The sequence below is a fragment of the Convolutriloba macropyga genome, chromosome 11 (assembly GCF_964194025.1).
Source record: "Convolutriloba macropyga chromosome 11, txConMacr16.3, whole genome shotgun sequence".
NCBI classification, from domain to species: domain Eukaryota; kingdom Metazoa; phylum Xenacoelomorpha; order Acoela; family Convolutidae; genus Convolutriloba; species Convolutriloba macropyga.
Window position 1 is genome coordinate 58,069,978 of NC_134478.1, and position 18,023 is coordinate 58,088,000.

Below are 18,023 nucleotides of genomic sequence, written 5' to 3' on the forward strand. Positions count from 1 at the left end.
ATAGGACAGGATGCATCAACAGGACGACTCGTGCGAGTCTGTGGGTAGCACAGAATGTCCCAAAATGCCTCTCAAGGCCGCAATAAGAACTTTTAAACCTTGTCAGAAAAACCATTGTGGGTATCCCAAAGCAACCTATATGCATTGGAGAAAACTCTTTGTACTGTTTGCATCAAAAAATATGCCGTCTTTTTTTCGGGCGGCAGATAAAAAGGGAAACTTCGGCACATTCTAGAAAGAAAAGTTTAGTACAATTTGAAACACACGGAAAAACCCACTTTAAAAAAATCTGTTTGGCAATGGATGAATACTCAAGGTTCGTCACCTTTCGTTCTGTCTTTTTGTCTAAAAAACTGCGCGTGGACTTTTCAATGCAAATTCAAGCGGTAAAAATGTAAATTGCTAATAAACTTAGAAAAGCATCTTTTTGAAGTTTTTCGAAAAATGTTTCTCAGATTGATGTTTATGAGTATAATGGAAAAACTTTTTTGTCGTCAGCGAGAAAAAATACAAAAAAATCTAAATTTTGTACTGACTTGAAGCCAAAATTTGCAGCAAAACTCAACTTTTCAAATTTTTGGACAAAAAGGTTGCGGACAGTTATAATCATGCCTCTACATTTATCTACATTTAACCCTCTGCCTCTACAATTATCCAACAGTTAAAGAAACCCAATCTCTAAAACTAGATCTCTTTCTCTCTCTGATACCCACATATACCACAAACACTACACCTACTCACACAAATACAAACACCTACACAAGCACACACGCAACGCAAACAAAAGCAATTTTAAACTTTTCAATTTGGCATCTGATTTTTAAAAGTTTCATCAACGTTCGTCTCAGCTCTGATTGTTGTTCTGGAAAACAAAGTTCGGAATTCTTGAAGCAATTTTATCGCTAGTGGTCAAACTGACACGAAAAATAAAAACTAACTTTTTAAAGAAAATTTTGATGAAAACAATTTTAATGTTTTGATGAGCATAACGGAAATACTAGTTTCATTTTCGAAATATTGTAGTGGTATTATAGGAGAAAAGAGACAAAATATTGGCTTGCAACATATACTAAGCTGCAATTTTTTGCAAATATTCAGAAGTTATTCTAATTTCCAGATTCTGACAGCTTTTGCTCTCTGCCTCTATTGCTGTCTAACATTCAAAACAACTAACTCTCTCAGACTTACTCTCCTTTTCTTTGTCTGTCTCACAAACACATAATTCACATTTCAGACTCAAGCACACATACGAACACCCACACAAGTGCACACAAGCACAAAAACAAACAATTAAAAAACACAAATCTCGCCACAAAAGAAAAAGATCTGATCTTCACTCAAGGCTCGTCACCCTTAGTCTAAGCTTTGAATTTTTTCAGAAAACTGAGTTTGAGACTCTTGAGGAAATTATATCAGTAGTGTTGAAATTCAAACAAACATTCAAAATTAACTTATTGAAGATTACGAAAAATTTGGCAATCATGATATTTCATGAGCATAACGGGAATATTGGTTTTTTTAAAAAAAATGTAGAGTTGTTATTAGGAATAAATAAAAACACAGATTTGTGGCTTTTGACATAATTGAATCCCCAATTTGTAGCAAAAATCAAGACATTTTTTAAGATTGACATTTTTTAAGATTCTGATAGTTTCCGCTCTCTGCCTCTATGGGTGTCTAACATTTAAAACAACAAACTCTGTCAGCATTACTATCTTCAATAAGTGAATTTTGAATGTTTGTTTGAATTTCAACACTACTGATATAATTTCCTCAAGATTCTTTGTCTGTCTCTCTCTCTCACACAAACATATTAAACATTTCAGACTCAAAGACACAAACGAATAGCCACAACAAGTGCACTTTCCCCACTAACAAACAAAAAATACTAACCTCGCCACAAAAAAATATAAAAAATATTCTGGCATCTGATCTTTATTCAAGGGTCGTCAACGTTCGTCTGAGCTCTGATTATTTTATTTGGAAAACTACGTGTGGAAATCTTGAAGAAATTGCATTGGTTGTCGTGGAGCTGACAAAAAAATGAACTATTTAAAGACTTCGAAAAGTTTTGTCATTTTTCACAATTCATGAGCAAAACGGGAATATTAGCTTTTTTAAATTTCGTAGAAGTTTTTTTGAAAATTTTGGTCAAATAGTTTAAATTGTAAACTTTAGTCTTGAAATTGTACGTAACTACTGCAATTTAAAGTTTTTTTTGCATCTGATAAAAACTCAAAGCTCGTCACACTCATTGATGTCTTTATAGTTTTCCTCAGGAAACTGAGATTTTGACTTTGAGGCAGTTGAATGGGTGATAGTAGAAATGACAATTTAAGTTGAAATGTAGTCTGAGAACTTGTGAATATTCAAATTTATGAAATGATTTTTAAGAATTTTTGGTTTACTATTTTAAGTAAGAGCTGTTTTTATAGAAACTTTTCCGCACTGAAATAAAAAGAAAATTGTTTATTCTCCTAAAGAAAAAGTTTGTTCTTCATAAGATGCGTTTCACAAAAAATGTTTGTTTTTTAATACAAAAAGCCGACCAAAGACTGGAAAAGATCAGTTCGAAGAGCAGTTTAAAAATACAAAGTGGAAAAACAATTTTCTTACAATTTTCAAAAAATATCCTGTTATATTTGTAATAGATCTTTCAACCAAGCAACGCAAAGCTTTCAAATTTTCCGGTATTCTATTGTTCTAGAACAGATTAGCTCGAACGATCTGCTCTGACAACAAAAAGAATACAAACAAAAAGATCGGAAAAGACTTGTCTAATTTTTCAGTAACGTTTTTGGTTGATTAGAAGTTCATTTTGTGGAATTGTTTTTTTAAAGTCTACAAAATTTTGAGGATTATTGAGTTTATTGGCATTATAGAATTAAGAAGAATTGTTTGCAAAAACGACTCTAGAAATTACAAAAAAATTCTACTTTTAGTTTCCGCTCTCTGCCTCTATGGGTGTCTAACATTTAAAACCACAAACTCTGTCAGCATTACTATCTTCAATAAGTTAATTTTGAATGTTTGTTTGAATTTCAACACTACTGATATAATTTCCTCAAGATTCTTTGTCTGTCTCTCTCTCACACAAACATATTAAACATTTCAGACTCAAAGACACAAACGAATAGCCACAACAAGTGCACTTTCCCCACTAACAAACAAAAAATACTAACCTCGCCACAAAAAAATATAAAAAATATTCTGGCATCTGATCTTTATTCAAGGGTCGTCAACGTTCGTCTGAGCTCTGATTATTTTATTTGGAAAATTACGTGTGGAAATCTTGAAGAAATTGCATTGGTTGTCGTGGAGCTGACAAAAAAATGAACTATTTAAAGACTTCGAAAAGTTTTGTCATTTTTCACAATTCATGAGCAAAACGGGAATATTAGCTTTTTTAAATTTCGTAGAAGTTTTTTTGAAAATTTTGGTCAAATAGTTTAAATTGTAAACTTTAGTCTTGAAATTGTACGTAACTACTGCAATTTAAAGTTTTTTTTGCATCTGATAAAAACTCAAAGCTCGTCACACTCATTGATGTCTTTATAGTTTTCCTCAGGAAACTGAGATTTTGACTTTGAGGCAGTTGAATCGGTGATAGTAGAAATTTTCAAAAAAATATCCTGTTATATTTGTAATAGATCTTTCAACCAAGCAACGCAAAGCTTTCAAATTTTCCGGTATTCTATTGTTCTAGAACAGATTAGCTCGAACGATCTGCTCTGACAACAAAAAGAATACAAACAAAAAGATCGGAAAAGACTTGTCTAATTTTTCAGTAAAGTTTTTGGTTGATTAGAAGTTCATTTTGTGGAATTGTTTTTTTAAAGTCTACAAAATTTTGAGGATTATTGAGTTTATTGGCATTATAGAATTAAGAAGAATTGTTTGCAAAAGCGACTCTAGAAATTACAAAAAAATTCTACTTTTAGTTTATTTTCAAAGTTGATTTTTGATCTGAGAGATCTTAATTGTCCGAAAATTCAATTTTCAGCACTGCCCACTTGGCTATCAGTCCCTTATTATTGCGAGGTTGCAATCAATTTTATTTCAGCACCAAGCTTTAGTTCGGAGTGAGAGCAATAAAGATCACTCAAAAATGAAAGGAACGAAAGCGTGAAAGACTATTGAGAATTTAAAAGAATTTTCTAGAACAGCGCAAAAACAGTCAAGCAACAAAGAGAGAAGAACACGTTTACAAAAATTGCTAAAAACTTTGGTCAAGAGCAATTTAAAAAAATTAGTACGTTATTTTATAACCAGCAGAATATATAGAAACGGTTAAAAAAGATATTGAAAAACAAAATTTTGAGAAACAAACCTTTCCGAATATATGAAACCGTTTAAAAAACATTTGAGCATATATATAAACGATAAAAGATTTTGATATACAAACTTTTGAAAAAACAAAAAAGTTGACACTTATTAACATTCTTGGTCAAATAGTTTCAATTGTAAACTTTTAGTCTTGAAACATTAAGGATTTACTGCATTTTAATTTTTTTTGGCGCCTGATGTATACTCAAAGCTCGTCACACTCATTGATATCTTAAACGTTTTCCTCAGGAGACGAGGTTTTTAATTGGAGGCAATTGAATCGGTAATCGTACAGAAAACACTATAGTTTGAAATGAAGCCTGAGAATTTGTGAATATACAAATATGCAACGATCTTTGAGAATTTTTGATTAATTTTCTTTATTTTGGTGTTTCATAATAATAATCGACAAAATCCGCATTTCAAAATCTAGTAGATTTGTTTGTTATTAGCAAGATTTAATTAACACAATTTCAAAAAAAAATTTGAAACCGCAATTTGCTGTAAATACTAAATAGTTATTCTAATTTTGCTCAATTTCTGCCAGCTTTTGCACTCTGACTCTAATTGTGTCTAAAAAGTAAAGGAATTTTGAAAGCTATGCTAGAAGGTACTCAAGTAGTAGCGTTGAGAAACAAAGGTTGTCAGTTAAGATTGTTTTGGCCGTTTCACAATTTAAAGTAAGAGCTGTTTTTTTGTAGAAACCGGAAAATTTAATAATTTGTCTGCACTGAAATGAAAATTGTTTATTCTGCTCACAAGAAAAAGTTTGCGCTTCATAAGCCGAGTTTCACAAAAAATGTTCGTTTTTTAATACAAAAAGCCGACCAAAGACTGGAAAGGATCAGTTCGAAGAGCAATTAAAAATACATAAGCGGAAAAACAATTTTCTTACAATTTTCAACAAAATAACCTGTTATATTTATAAACGATTTTTCAACGAAGCAACCCAAAGCTTTCAAACACTTCGGTATTCTGTTGTTCTAGAACAGATTAGTTCGAACGATCTGCTCTGACAACATAGAGATTACAAACAAAAAGATAGCTGTTTTCGGTGAATTTGACGTTCAATTTGTGGAATTGTTTTTTAAGGTTTCCAAACCTTTGAGATTATTGAGTTTATTGGTTTGATGGAATTAAAAAGTATCGCTTGCAAAAACGACTATGGAAATTAGAAAAAAAATTTCTACATCTGGTTTATTTTCAAAGTTGATTTTTGATCTGAGAGATCTAAATTAAGAAACCTAAATTGCCTGAAGAAGAACTTTTGGGATACAAAAATTGTCGAAAGAATACCTCGCAAACGACTGGCGATGCAATTTAATTCAGAGGCTGTAGCCTAGATAAATTTTTCTTTATGGGTGCAAAAACAATTGACCACGCCGGTAATCGAACCATGGACCGCTCGATCCCTCGCAGCAGCACTGCCCACTCGGTTATCAATCCCTTTTTATTGCTATGCTGCAATCAATTTTTTCAGCACCAAACTTTAGTTCGGAGTGAGAGAATTACATATCACTCAAAAATGAAGAACGAAAGCGTGAAAAAAACACTTGAGAAGTCAAAGAATTTTCTAGAAGACCGCAAAAACAGTCAAGCAACAAATTCGCATAAAGAAAGAAAAACACGTTTACAATAATTGCTATGAACTTCGTTCGAGAGCAATTAAAAAAGGTTCTTACGTTATTATATAACCGGCAGAATATATAGAAACGGTTAAAAAAGATTTTGAGAAACAAAGTTTTGAGAAACAAACAATTCAGATAATACAGAAACGGTTTAAACAACTTTTTAGCATATAAATAAATGGGAAAAAAAGATTTTGATAAGCAAACTTTTGAGAAAACAAAATAGTTGATTTTTATACAAGTTCTTGGTCAAATAAATTAAATTGTAAACTTTTAGTCTTGAAACTGTAAGGAATTACTGCATTAAAGTTTTTTTGGCGCCTGATATATACTTAAAGCACGTGAAATTCACTGATGTCTAAGTTGTTTTCCTCAGGAAACTGAGGTTTTGACTTTGAGGCAATTGAACCGTTGATGGTAAAATGAGAAAATAGTTTGGAATGAGGTCTGAGAATTTGTGAGTGTTCAAATTTATGATATGATCTTTAAGAATTTTTGATTATTTTCTCATTTTTAATGATCCACACGCATAATTGACAAAAGCATCATATGAAAATCTAGCGGTTTTGTTCGTTATCAGCAAGATTTAATAAACAGATTTAAAAAAAACTTTCTAAAATACCGCTATTTGCAGTAAATATTAAATAGTTATTCTAATTTTTCTTAATTTCTGCCAGCTATTCTTAAAAATACTCATGTAGTAGCGTTGAGCAACAATGATTGTCAGTTAACTATATGTTTTGGCCGTTTCGATCTTTTAAGTAAGAGCAGTTTTAATAGAAATAGGAAATTTCAACAAACCTTCTGCACTGAAACGGACAAAAATTCCTTTCTTCTCTCCCAAAAGTTCTCCATAAGACGAGTTTCACAAAAAAAATTGCCGGTTTTTTATTAGAAAAAGCCGACCAGAGAGTGGAACGGATCAGTACAAACAGCAAATTGAAATTACAGAGGAGTGGAAAGACAATTTTCTTACAATTTCAAAAACGTATTTTAATTGTAATAGATTTTTCAACCAAGCAATCAGAAGTCTCAAATTCTTTTGTATTTCATTGTTCTAGAGCAGATTATTTCAAAAGATCTGCTCTGACATAAAGAATACAAACAAGAAAATAAGAAAACATTTCCGTCTTTAATTTTGAGTAATATTTTCGGTTCATTGGATGTTCATTTTGTAAAATTGGTTTTTTACGCCTCCAAAGCTTTGAGATTATTTGAGAATTCGTCAGTTTTATGGAAATAAGAAGAAGTGTTTGCAAAAAACTCTAGAATATTGAAAAGTTAATGTTTTCTACTTTTAATTTATTTTCAAAGTTTATTTTCAATATTCTGATTAAATTGCCTGAAGTCTTCAGTTTTCCATAGAATATTTTTCACACAGAAAACAAAAACCGACTCATGTCGGAAGAATTCCTCTCGAACGACAGGCGAGGCAATTTAATTAGGGGGCTGTAGCCTAGATAAATTTTTCTTTATGGGTGCAAAAACAATAGACCACGCCGGTATTCGAACCATGGACCGCCCAATCCCTCGCAGCAGCACTGCCCACTCGGCTATCGATCCCTTCTCATTGCTATGCTGCAATCAATTTTATTTCAGCACCAAACTTTAGTTCGGAGTGAGAGCATTACAGATCACTCAAAAATGAAGAACGAAAGCGTGAAAAAAACACTTGAGAAGTCAAAGAATTTTCTAGAAGAGCGCAAAAACAGTCAAGCAACAAATTCGCATAAAGAAAGAAAAACACGTTTACAATAATTGCTATGAACTTCGTTCGAGAGCAATTAAAAAAGGTTCCTACGTTATAATATAACCGGCAGAATATATAGAAACGGTTAAAAAAGATTTTGAGAAACAAAGTTTTGAGAAACAAACAATTCAGAATATACAGAAACGGTTTAAACAACTTTTTAGCATATAAATAAATGGGAAAAAAAGATTTTGATAAGCAAACTTTTGAGAAAACAAAATAGTTGATTTTTATACAAGTTCTTGGTCAAACAAATTAAATTGTAAACTTTTAGTCTTGAAACTGTAAGGAATTACTGCATTAAAGTTTTTTGGCGCCTGATATATACTTAAAGCACGTGAAATTCACTGATGTCTAAGTTGTTTTCCTCAGGAAACTGAGGTTTTGACTTTGAGGCAATTGAACCGTTGATGGTAAAAATGAGAGTATAGTTTGAAATGAAGTCTGAGAATTTGTGATTGTTCAAATTTATGAAATGATCTTTAAGAATTTTTGATTAATTTTCTCATTTTTAATGATCCACAAGCATAATTGACAAAAGCATCATATGAAAATCTAGCGGTTTTGTTCGTTATCAGCAAGACTTAATAAACATATTTTAAAAAACAAACTTTTTACAAATACCGCTATTTGCAGTAAATATTAAAAAGTTATTCTAATTTTTCTTAATTTCTGCCAGCTATGCTTAAAAAAACTTATGTAGTAGCGTTGAGCAACAATGATTGTCAGTTAACTATATGTTTTGGCCGTTTCGATATTTTAAGTAAGAGCAGTTTTAATAGAAATAGGAAATTTCAATAAACCTTCTGCACTGAAACGGACAAAAATTCCGTTCTTCTCTCCCAAAGGTTCTCCATAAGACGAGTTTCACAAAAAATTGCTGGTTTTTTATTAGAAAAAGCCGACCAAAGAGTGGAAAGGATCAGTACAAACAGCAAATTGAAATTACAGAGGAGTGGAAAGACAATTTTCTTATAATTTCCAAAAACGTATTTTAATTGTAATAGATTTTTCAACCAAGCAATCCGAAGTCTCAAATTCTTCTGTATTTTATTGTTCTAGAGCAGATTATTTCAAAAGATCTGCTCTGACATAAAGAATACAAACAAGAAAAGATTTCCGTCTCTAATTTTGAGTAATATTTTCGGTTCATTGGATGTTCATTTTGTAAAATTGGTTTTTTACGCCTCCAAAGCTTTGAGATTATTTGAGAATTCGTCAGTTTTATGGAAATAAGAAGAAGTGTTTGCAAAAAACTCTAGAATATTGAAAAGTAAATGTTTTCTACTTTTAATTTATTTTCAAAGTTTATTTTCAATATTCTGATTAAATTGCCTGAAGTCTTCAGTTTTCCATAGAATATTTTTCACACAGAAAACAAAAACCGACTCATGTCGGAAGAATTCCTCTCGAACGACAGGCGAGGCAATTTAATTAGGGGGCTGTAGCCTAGATACATTTGTCTTAATGGGTGCAAAAACAATTCACCACGCCAGTATTAGAACCATGGACCGCCCGATTCCTCACCAGCAGCACTGCCCACTCGGCTACCAGTCCCTTATTGTTGCTATACTGCAATCAATTTCAATTCAGCGACAAGCTTTACTTCGGAGTGAGAGCAATTGAGATCAAAAATGAGAAACAAAAGCGTGAAAAATTCACTTGGGAAAACAAAGAATTTTCTAGAGGAGCTTAAAAACGGTCAAGTAAAAAATTTGCATAAAAAAGATAAACACGTTTACAATAACTGCTATGAACTTCGTTCGAGAGCAATTAAAAAGAGTTCTGACGTTATTTTGTAACCAGCAGAATATATAGAAACGATTACAAAAAACTTTTGAGAAACAAACTTTTGAGAAAGTAATTGGTTTTTCTAGAAATTTTTTGTCTAATAGTTTAAATTGTGACCGATAAGCCTTGAAACTGTATACTGCTGAGCAATCTCCATTTATCCTAACTAAATTTACTACAAATTTTTCCTTTCAATCGTTTTAATCTTAAACTTCAATTCCCAAACCCCCCCCCCCCCCCCCGAGCGAAGTGTTTATTTTTCCTTTCCAATTTTAGAGGGAACCCCTATTTTAAATAATTGATAACTTTCATATTAATCAAAATTGGATTCAAAACTACGGCGCGTAAACAAAAAGTGAAAAGTTTTGAAAAAAATTTCGGACCATTAAGAAGGAAGTTCGATAGCAGAGAAACAAAATTAGCAAATTAGTTCAAACGCACAGTTTACGGAAATTATTTTAAAGTGTCTGCTATAGATTAACAAAATTCAAAATGATGAGAATGATCGGAACATTGAGATCAATGATGAAATGAAATAACCGAAATCATGAGCAAAATCAAATGATGAACTCAAACCACTGAGAATGATGTCCATTTTCTAATCACAATTACCTGGTCTTTGAAGATCTGAAGGAATAGGCTCCCGACGTTCTTCCAAAACATCATTCAAAACACCGACAAGACACTCATTCTCCGAATCTCTTAAAAAGTACAACATCGTAGCATAGCAGTCGTGCTCAGTCAGGCCAAGGTTGTGTCGGAAGGACAAATTGTCAAAAATTCTCGACAACCCGTCCGGTTCATGGCCATCCAAATATCGGGGATCCAGGTTTTCATAAACATGGCGGCGAAATTCAATCATGACGCCCTCCGGGTCACGAGTCTTGAAGGCAGCTGTCGGTATTTCCATCTTGAACAGGTTTCGCCTTGGAATTAGTAGTAGTGGCAGTAGTAGGTAGTGTTGTAGCCCAACTTTTCTTGACACAAGGATGGACCGAAATTAGTTATTCACGATTGTGTCGCGAATTTTGAAGTAAGTTGCAGGTTCAAAAAGTGACTAGCAGGACAGATTGCTTCCCCCTACGCAACCTCGTCTCCCCAGCTTTTCGCGCTTGCAAATTTTTGGTTTTTCAACACTAAATTTATGCTGGGAATATCCCAAAACTAAGTTCACGAAAGTGTGTATTTAAATTGGGTTGTGTTGTTTACCGAATTTGCAAATAAAAAAAGTTTTAGCAATTACAATCGTTAAAATTAAGGGTGTGAAAAAGTACAAATCTTTTCACTTTAAATATAAAATTTATTTTGTTTTATTTGACCGGGGAGAGGTTGAAAAAACTCCAGGAAGGCGACTGAAGATAGCAGACAGTTGTAAACAGTTAAAGGTTCAATCAATGCTAGCGTAACAGAACACAGGTAAATTTTTTCTGAATCGAGAAACAAATGGATAAATGAAAATTTAAAGCTTCTGCAACATTCATCCGTTTAATGTACGATAATTCAGTTGTTGTGTCTACTAGACTCAAACTATAACTATTCGACTATTACTGAGAAATTAAGCTTTCTAAAAATACTCTCACAGCAAGCATACAGAGCATTTTTTTTACCGTGACGTCACCGATGTATGTTGCCATATGACATCGTGTAACCTCTGCAAAACTGAAAAACGTTGTTTTCACAAACAATTTAACAGACGATTCCCATTAAAAGATACCAAAATGTCGACATAACCCCACACTTGTATATTAGTTAACATTTTGAAAGCAATGGTTTTTGTTTTACTGTTAGCAGAGTGAAGGAAGATGATTAAATCGCAATTTAAAAAGACAAGTCTAATTTTATTGCAGAAATTCCATGCGCTTTCATTTCCATGTGTTCTTAAGAAGACAATTCGCATGAGCTTCTGCAACAGACAGAATTTCAACATTTTCGCAAGCCAGCAGATTGCCTGAATAGCTACGAAAGACTAAGTTCAGCGATATAATAAAGCTTGTTAAAATGCGTGCCACAGAAGCCCTTTTTATAAGGGACCTTTATTATATATGACTTTCTTTAACCTTAAACTTAAGTTTAAAAGTGCAACGACCATTTTATCGAGTGAGGTAGGTCACGTATGATCAAAATCTGATCATGCAAACGATCTAAAAACCTTTGCTAGAAATAGTGAGAAATGACGTCACGCGCGCAAACACCGTTAGTGAGAGCAAAAAGTCATTTAGAAAATTTGACCTCAGCTTCATAGCAACATCAATCTAAGAAAATCAACAAATGAACTACAAATGAAGGCAAGATTCGCAAATTAATTCAAACCTTTCGAAAACAAATGTCATCTTAGTGAATGAAAACATTAGCTAAAACTTGAAGCCAATAGATTGATCAAAATTCGCCGTACTAGAAGGTCAACAAGAATTTTTTGTTGTTTTGGAACTAAGTGATAAGACCAAATTAAACGCTAGAGACCAGAAAATCAACTTTTATTTTACAAAACCAGGTGTCAAAACCTTAAAAACTATAGATGTGAACTTATGCGACTAATTAGATTCACCACAAGCAACCGATGAAATCTGACATCAATGAGATTAAAGGATAAAACAGTAATAAGTACAACAAATACTAGAAAAACCAAAAAGTCAAATAAATTATTTGAAAATGAAAAACGCACAATTCAATGAAAAACAGCTGAAAATGGAACAATTAAATTCAATTAATTTAGTCATCCTTAGTGACCGACGCGAATTGTTATTAAAGAGATTAAGAGATAGCAAACCAAATTCAGCAAAAAAAAACACGGAACCTCAAAAATTTGGAAAAAATTCTAGAAAAGAATGAAAGTCAAAGCAAAAGAAAGAATTAGCTTTGAACTAAAACATTTAAATCGGTAAAAATTATACATATTAGCGGCCTGTCTCTATGAGACTTCTCCCTTGAACGAGATTGAACGCTAAGACAACAAAAAGTACAACAAATACACTAAAAAAATCATTAAAATAATTTGAGTACAAAAAGTGTCAGACTTGATAACCAACAGCCATAAACTCAACGTTTAAATAAATTAATATATGTCTCATTAGCAACCAATGATACTGCTATTAAAGATACAATGTGCGTAGACAACAGAGATCATATGATTCAGAGATAAGATAATTTTATGATAAAGTGTCAAGTTAAAAAAAGCAATAGTTGCCCGTCGACGAGTTCAATCAACTGCAAACAGGCGTCATTAGAAAATGTACGCACCATATTAATGGAACTCATGTGAAGAAACACTGAGAACAAAAACCTAGATTCTGTTCAAATACCAATTTCTCACTCCAGTTTAAAGGTACTTAGGAAAAATTCACTCTTTCAATCTACTCACTTTTTGCTCCACTTCAATTCACATCACTTCAATTCTGACTTCTCGCTGACGTGATAAAAAAACCCAAAAAAACGTGAACAGATTGTAAAAAAAAACAAGAGCACCGCAATACAGCTCCGCTCAGTTTACAGCTGCATATCTCTAAAAACAAAGCTAGCTAAGAATTGTGGATAACGTCAAACAAGAGGAAAACAAATTTTGTTAAAGAACTTCACTACATACTCGGTTCAATTGCTTTGCGCCATTTTTGCAAGCATCATAGAGGCAATGTGGCATTCCGTCTCTCTGGGAATAAAATTTGAAATAATACATGTTTACTTAAAAGTCTTACTCAGTTTTTGAAAACATCTAACGATGTTTTCTTAATATGGCCCTTGAGAAGCATTTTGTCGTTTAAAACCACGAATGAAGCAGCTCGGCTTTATTTGCAATAAAGTCAAAAAATATTTTCTGTAGAATACGTAGAATTTGTTTCAAGAGACCGAAACACGTTCTTGATCTTAAGAACTCACAGCCAAATAGGAAGTGTCGCTAAATGAAAAACAACATTGAAAATGAAACCACGTGAAGTTAAGAAACGTAGGCACCAACTGTAATAAAATGGAACCCAGTGATTACAAAACAAACTTACTATTTAAAAAATATTGATACGACTTAGATTATTAGAATAAAATTCACTGTGATTATTCACTGCGATTTAGAAATGACTTCCATTTATCCAAAATTTTAGCCGTTGTGCAATCCAGAGAAAACGTCGAATACGTATCATTGAACAAGTATGCCAAATTTGAAAATTATTGAAACCATAAAATTGGAGGTCTTAGGGTGTTATCATATTCACCAGCGAAATTAACATCCATTTGGCATTGGATTATTAAAATTGAGAAAAGAAAACAAAGGTTGAAACACTGTATGCAACACAAATTTAAATGTGTGCTTCAACGAAAAAAATAATCGGTACTTGAAACGTTAATTTGATATCTGACAGAAAATAGCTCTTTTAAACGTAAAAAAAACAAAACTCTGAAAAATGATGTCAAAAAAGATGTTAAAAAGTTGATGCTAAATTCTGTACAGGTCACTCGCTCAAAATTTGACTGTCGGTTAGCGTGGTAAAAATTGACAAGCGAGCAAAGAAAAATAACGTCAGAAGATTACAAAAAGATGCAAACCAATAAAGGGCCCAAAAAATAAAGTGCTACATCAAGACTTTACACAGAGAAATTATCTTCAGAGTCTGTCTTTTAAAATAATTCTGTGTTCAGCAGTTCGAAACCTGTCAATTCAGCAACCTAAGCAGAGCGTTTTCCTCAAAAATTTGGTAAATGATGAAATTAAGAAGGGTTCTCAATGCTGACATGAAAAAAATCAAACGTGTGTAATATCGGCACCATATCTGCGCTTTTCTCACTGAACTCCATGTCAACATTTGCTTGAGGTGAATTCAAAATTTGTTTAAAAAATAATTCAGATATACACGCAAAAAAGAACACGTTAAAGAGCAATTAAAAAAGCGTTGAAAACCATCAACTGTATAATTCAGATGTTGATTATTCGAAGAAAACAGAAACAGAAAACATATATTCACAGTTCGCTTTAAAATATCCAAATACAATACCCGTGCACATATATAGATTATTTAGTTCTTACTCCAGCAAACTTTACTTAAGATGCTAAGTAATTTTTATAATTGTAAAACAATGGATCAATCTGTTTAAATTAAATGGCTCACTGTACAAATGAGATAATCCGGTGTAAATTTTGGCAATTTTCACCGGGAAAAAATCTATAGAATAAAGCTTTATATAATAAAAATTTATATAGTAAAAGCGTACACCGGAGATTAAATTAATTATCTAATGCGATCGGCTTAAATCACAATCTGAATCGAGTCTTTTCAATTCAAAAACTACAAAGGACACTAAGCCACAGCCTCAAAAATTCATATTTCTCATTTCACCACAGATATCAACTTTCCTTCGTAACACAACTTTTATTACATTCACTCTCAGACTTGTACATATTCTTCCTTGCTCCACAAACTCCTGTCAACGGCTGGCATTTTTTTGACGCTGGGTCAAATTCGTACAATTCTCTGCCCTCTGTTGGACATAAGCCCTCAGATATGTCATCCGAAACTTCGTACTTGCATGCTTCGTCAATTATTCCGCTCACTTTCGGAGAGTCTGAAGAAAGTGGACATAAAACATATAGCCTGCCTCGACCCCACCCCACCCCTCCAATTAACGTATATCTACCACATTGTCAATTTACCACAATTGCTAAAAATTTGGTGCAAGGAAGTCATGTGTGTATGGCACTTCCGGAGGTAAAGGAGATAGTATAAATTACTTAGTATATAGTAATTGGACCAGATTTAATTACGCGGTCAGAGTTAGAAGAGTCCAAAATTGGTCCTTTTGTGATGAGCCGTTGAAACGCTTGCAGCGAACGGGAGCCTTATTAATGTTGAGTTCTACTATTTTTATTCTTACCTGACCAAAGTGGAGAGAATAAAAACAAATATTTTACATGTGAAAAAGTGAGAGAGACCGATGAAATGATCCATAAACACTTGATCTGTTGTATTGATAACCACCGTTATGTTAAATTACATTCCTATAAAAAAATTATGCTCAACAAAGATTTTACCGTTCAAAGTTTTTTCAAGTGTCAGAATTGAAAAAACCATTTATGGACAAGAAATGTCTCAAGGCTTATAATTTTCTGCCTCTTAAATTTGACCTTACCCATTGCACAATTAGTGATGCAGACCAAAAATTGTTGTTTACCAAGTAAAGTAAACAAATTTTTAACTGACGCAGCCACAAAATCTCATGATAATATGAAATAACTACTGCCAGTTCACTCTGATTCATAAATTTGTATCATACCTGTAGACACAGTCGTTGGTGCGCTATTTGAACAAGTGAAAGCCGTTAAGAACAATATTAAAACGAAAAAACTAAACATGGTGAAAATTCCGACATAGTTAAAGCCAGATTTAAAACAAAACTGAAAATGTGTCATCACTCGAGTTATGAAGATAGGCCACTAAAAAATATGATAATTGGTTAAAGCACAAACCACGCAAAAAAACTTGGAAACAAAAAGGGATTTTACCTTTGAACAAACTGATGATTAAAATAGAAAAACTAGAAATGTGCTCAAAACAAATATTCAGCGCAAAAATCAAAACACAAAAAACAATAATTAGCAACGTGTTTGATGTTATTTAAAAAAATCAATAAAAACTTAAAGAGGTTACAGCAAGTATTTTTCTTTAACTAAATAAAACTTTCTCTGGTCGCTAACTACCAATTGTACCGTGGTTATCGTTCAAGTGTCACTACCAAAAATTCTATAAACGCTTTTGGCTAAACCAATTAGAAAAAGGCCTCGGTTTTATACATTGCCTATCTCGGTGACTTCAATCAAATAAGGTCGGTTGTTTTTACTCTTCTCCAAATACTTCAGACAAATCGAGTCCTTTTTATTTTTTGCGACTCCCTTATTTAAAAAATCAACGCAATTATTGCGATTTTCAACTATTTGAGTAATTCACAGCTGGACAGGTGATCATCGCAGGAGAACAGCAGTGAGTTTCAAAGCAGAAACTTTCTCCAACAATTGTCTGGAAAAACTGAAAATTCAAGGAAAAAATCGAAAGTTTGAAAGCTTTGAAGAAAGCAAAGAAAACTTAACTTTGAAGAAAACTGTGACCATTCAACGAGTCAAATAACTCAATTATACAAAAGTGGGATTCTAGTGTTAAAAAAACTGCGCGCCTTCTAACAGCGGGTCACAAAAAACTAAATGAATCTTTTTCTGCGAAAATTATTTTTTTACTAAAAACGACCGTCTAGAGGAAGAACCCTGAAATTTTATGCACTACATGAATGGAGAACTCATGTCAGGCCTCGAGCAACGTAAAAGATTAACAAAACTGTTTTAAAACAAATCTACAGCATATTGAAAATATTGAAAATCTACAGCATATTGGAAATATTGAAAAGCTTTCACCATATTTGAAAACTCTCGGGTTGTTGGAGTACTTCATATTTATATTTAGACGGAAAGCTAAAAAGGGGACATTAATGATATATTTTCGTGCTAACTTCTGATGTCTCATTTGAATGCTTAACACGTCTCCCAAAGAGCTTTAAGAGTCAAAAAAGTGAAACTCATCAGAAGGTTCACTCCATAGGTAACACAAAAGAATCTCAGATCTGGTTCAATGAGCTGGTAAGATAGGGGAGAACTTTCGGACGCAAGAAACAGCAATTTATAATCGTTTTTTCCATGACACCATCTCAACCATCTCAAAAAAATTGTCGGATTATTCAAAGATGAAGAGTAGGTAATAAAAAGACACCATGGATCAGATCTCTATGTAGGTGACAGAACAAACATAGAAAAATATATTTAAGTGTTGATAGGATTTATTAAACGCTCCGCTACGTCTTCGAGAATTGGCACTCATTTTTGGCTTCCTCAATTTGTAAATAAAATTGACTACATTTAACACTGCTGATTAATTCAACACATAAATCTTTCGTCACATCGACTTGATGTAACTTATCGCTATGCTCTCAAACGACTGTCGATCGGTTGGTTTCGTCAGTAGCTAGCTGCGGTTTAAGGAGGATAGCTTCAGCTGAACTGAGGGGGGTGAGGTTTGGGGTGAGCACGGAGGGAACGATTTTTGTGGTGAGGAGGAATGTGATGGAGTGGGGCAAAAGGGGGGGGGATAAATTGAGCAGGGGCGGGGGGGGGGGGGGGGGCTCAAATTCCAAGAACAGCCCATTACACCAGTAATTTATGTGTCAAACAGTTTCGGTGAAAGGCATAGTTACAAACAAGTTTCGGTTAGCATAGCATAGTTACAGACATAGTTACCAGTTTATCCCGTTTTTGAGGACGAAAAGTCAAATTTTCAGCCGAAAAAATGGGACAGAAAGTTGGTAGTGCACATGTAGACCAGCAGGACTAATATAATTGCTACCACTTTTGTTTAGCAATTGAAAGCTTGTTGGAATATGGCTAGCAGTCGTTAAGCAAAGTATAACTTGGAAAACACTTTTAGTGAACGACTTGATTTAGATTGACTATATCAAGCTCATTGAGCAGTAAATCTAAATACCTCACCATTTTAATGACATTTCGAATA

At 33.1% G+C, this 18,023-nt stretch overlaps 1 protein-coding gene across 1 annotated transcript in view; it reads right to left on the reverse strand.

The window, feature by feature from the left end:
• LOC142349524 (uncharacterized) overlaps positions 1-11,362 on the reverse strand; it is a 19,161-nt gene extending 7,799 nt beyond the window's left edge. Inside the window, exon 1 of the mRNA XM_075401143.1 lies at positions 10,108-11,362. Within this exon, the coding sequence (XP_075257258.1) occupies positions 10,108-10,405 (298 nt within the window). The 5' untranslated portion in view covers positions 10,406-11,362. The remainder of the gene's footprint in view (positions 1-10,107) is intronic.
• Positions 11,363-18,023: the final 6,661 nt, after the last annotated feature.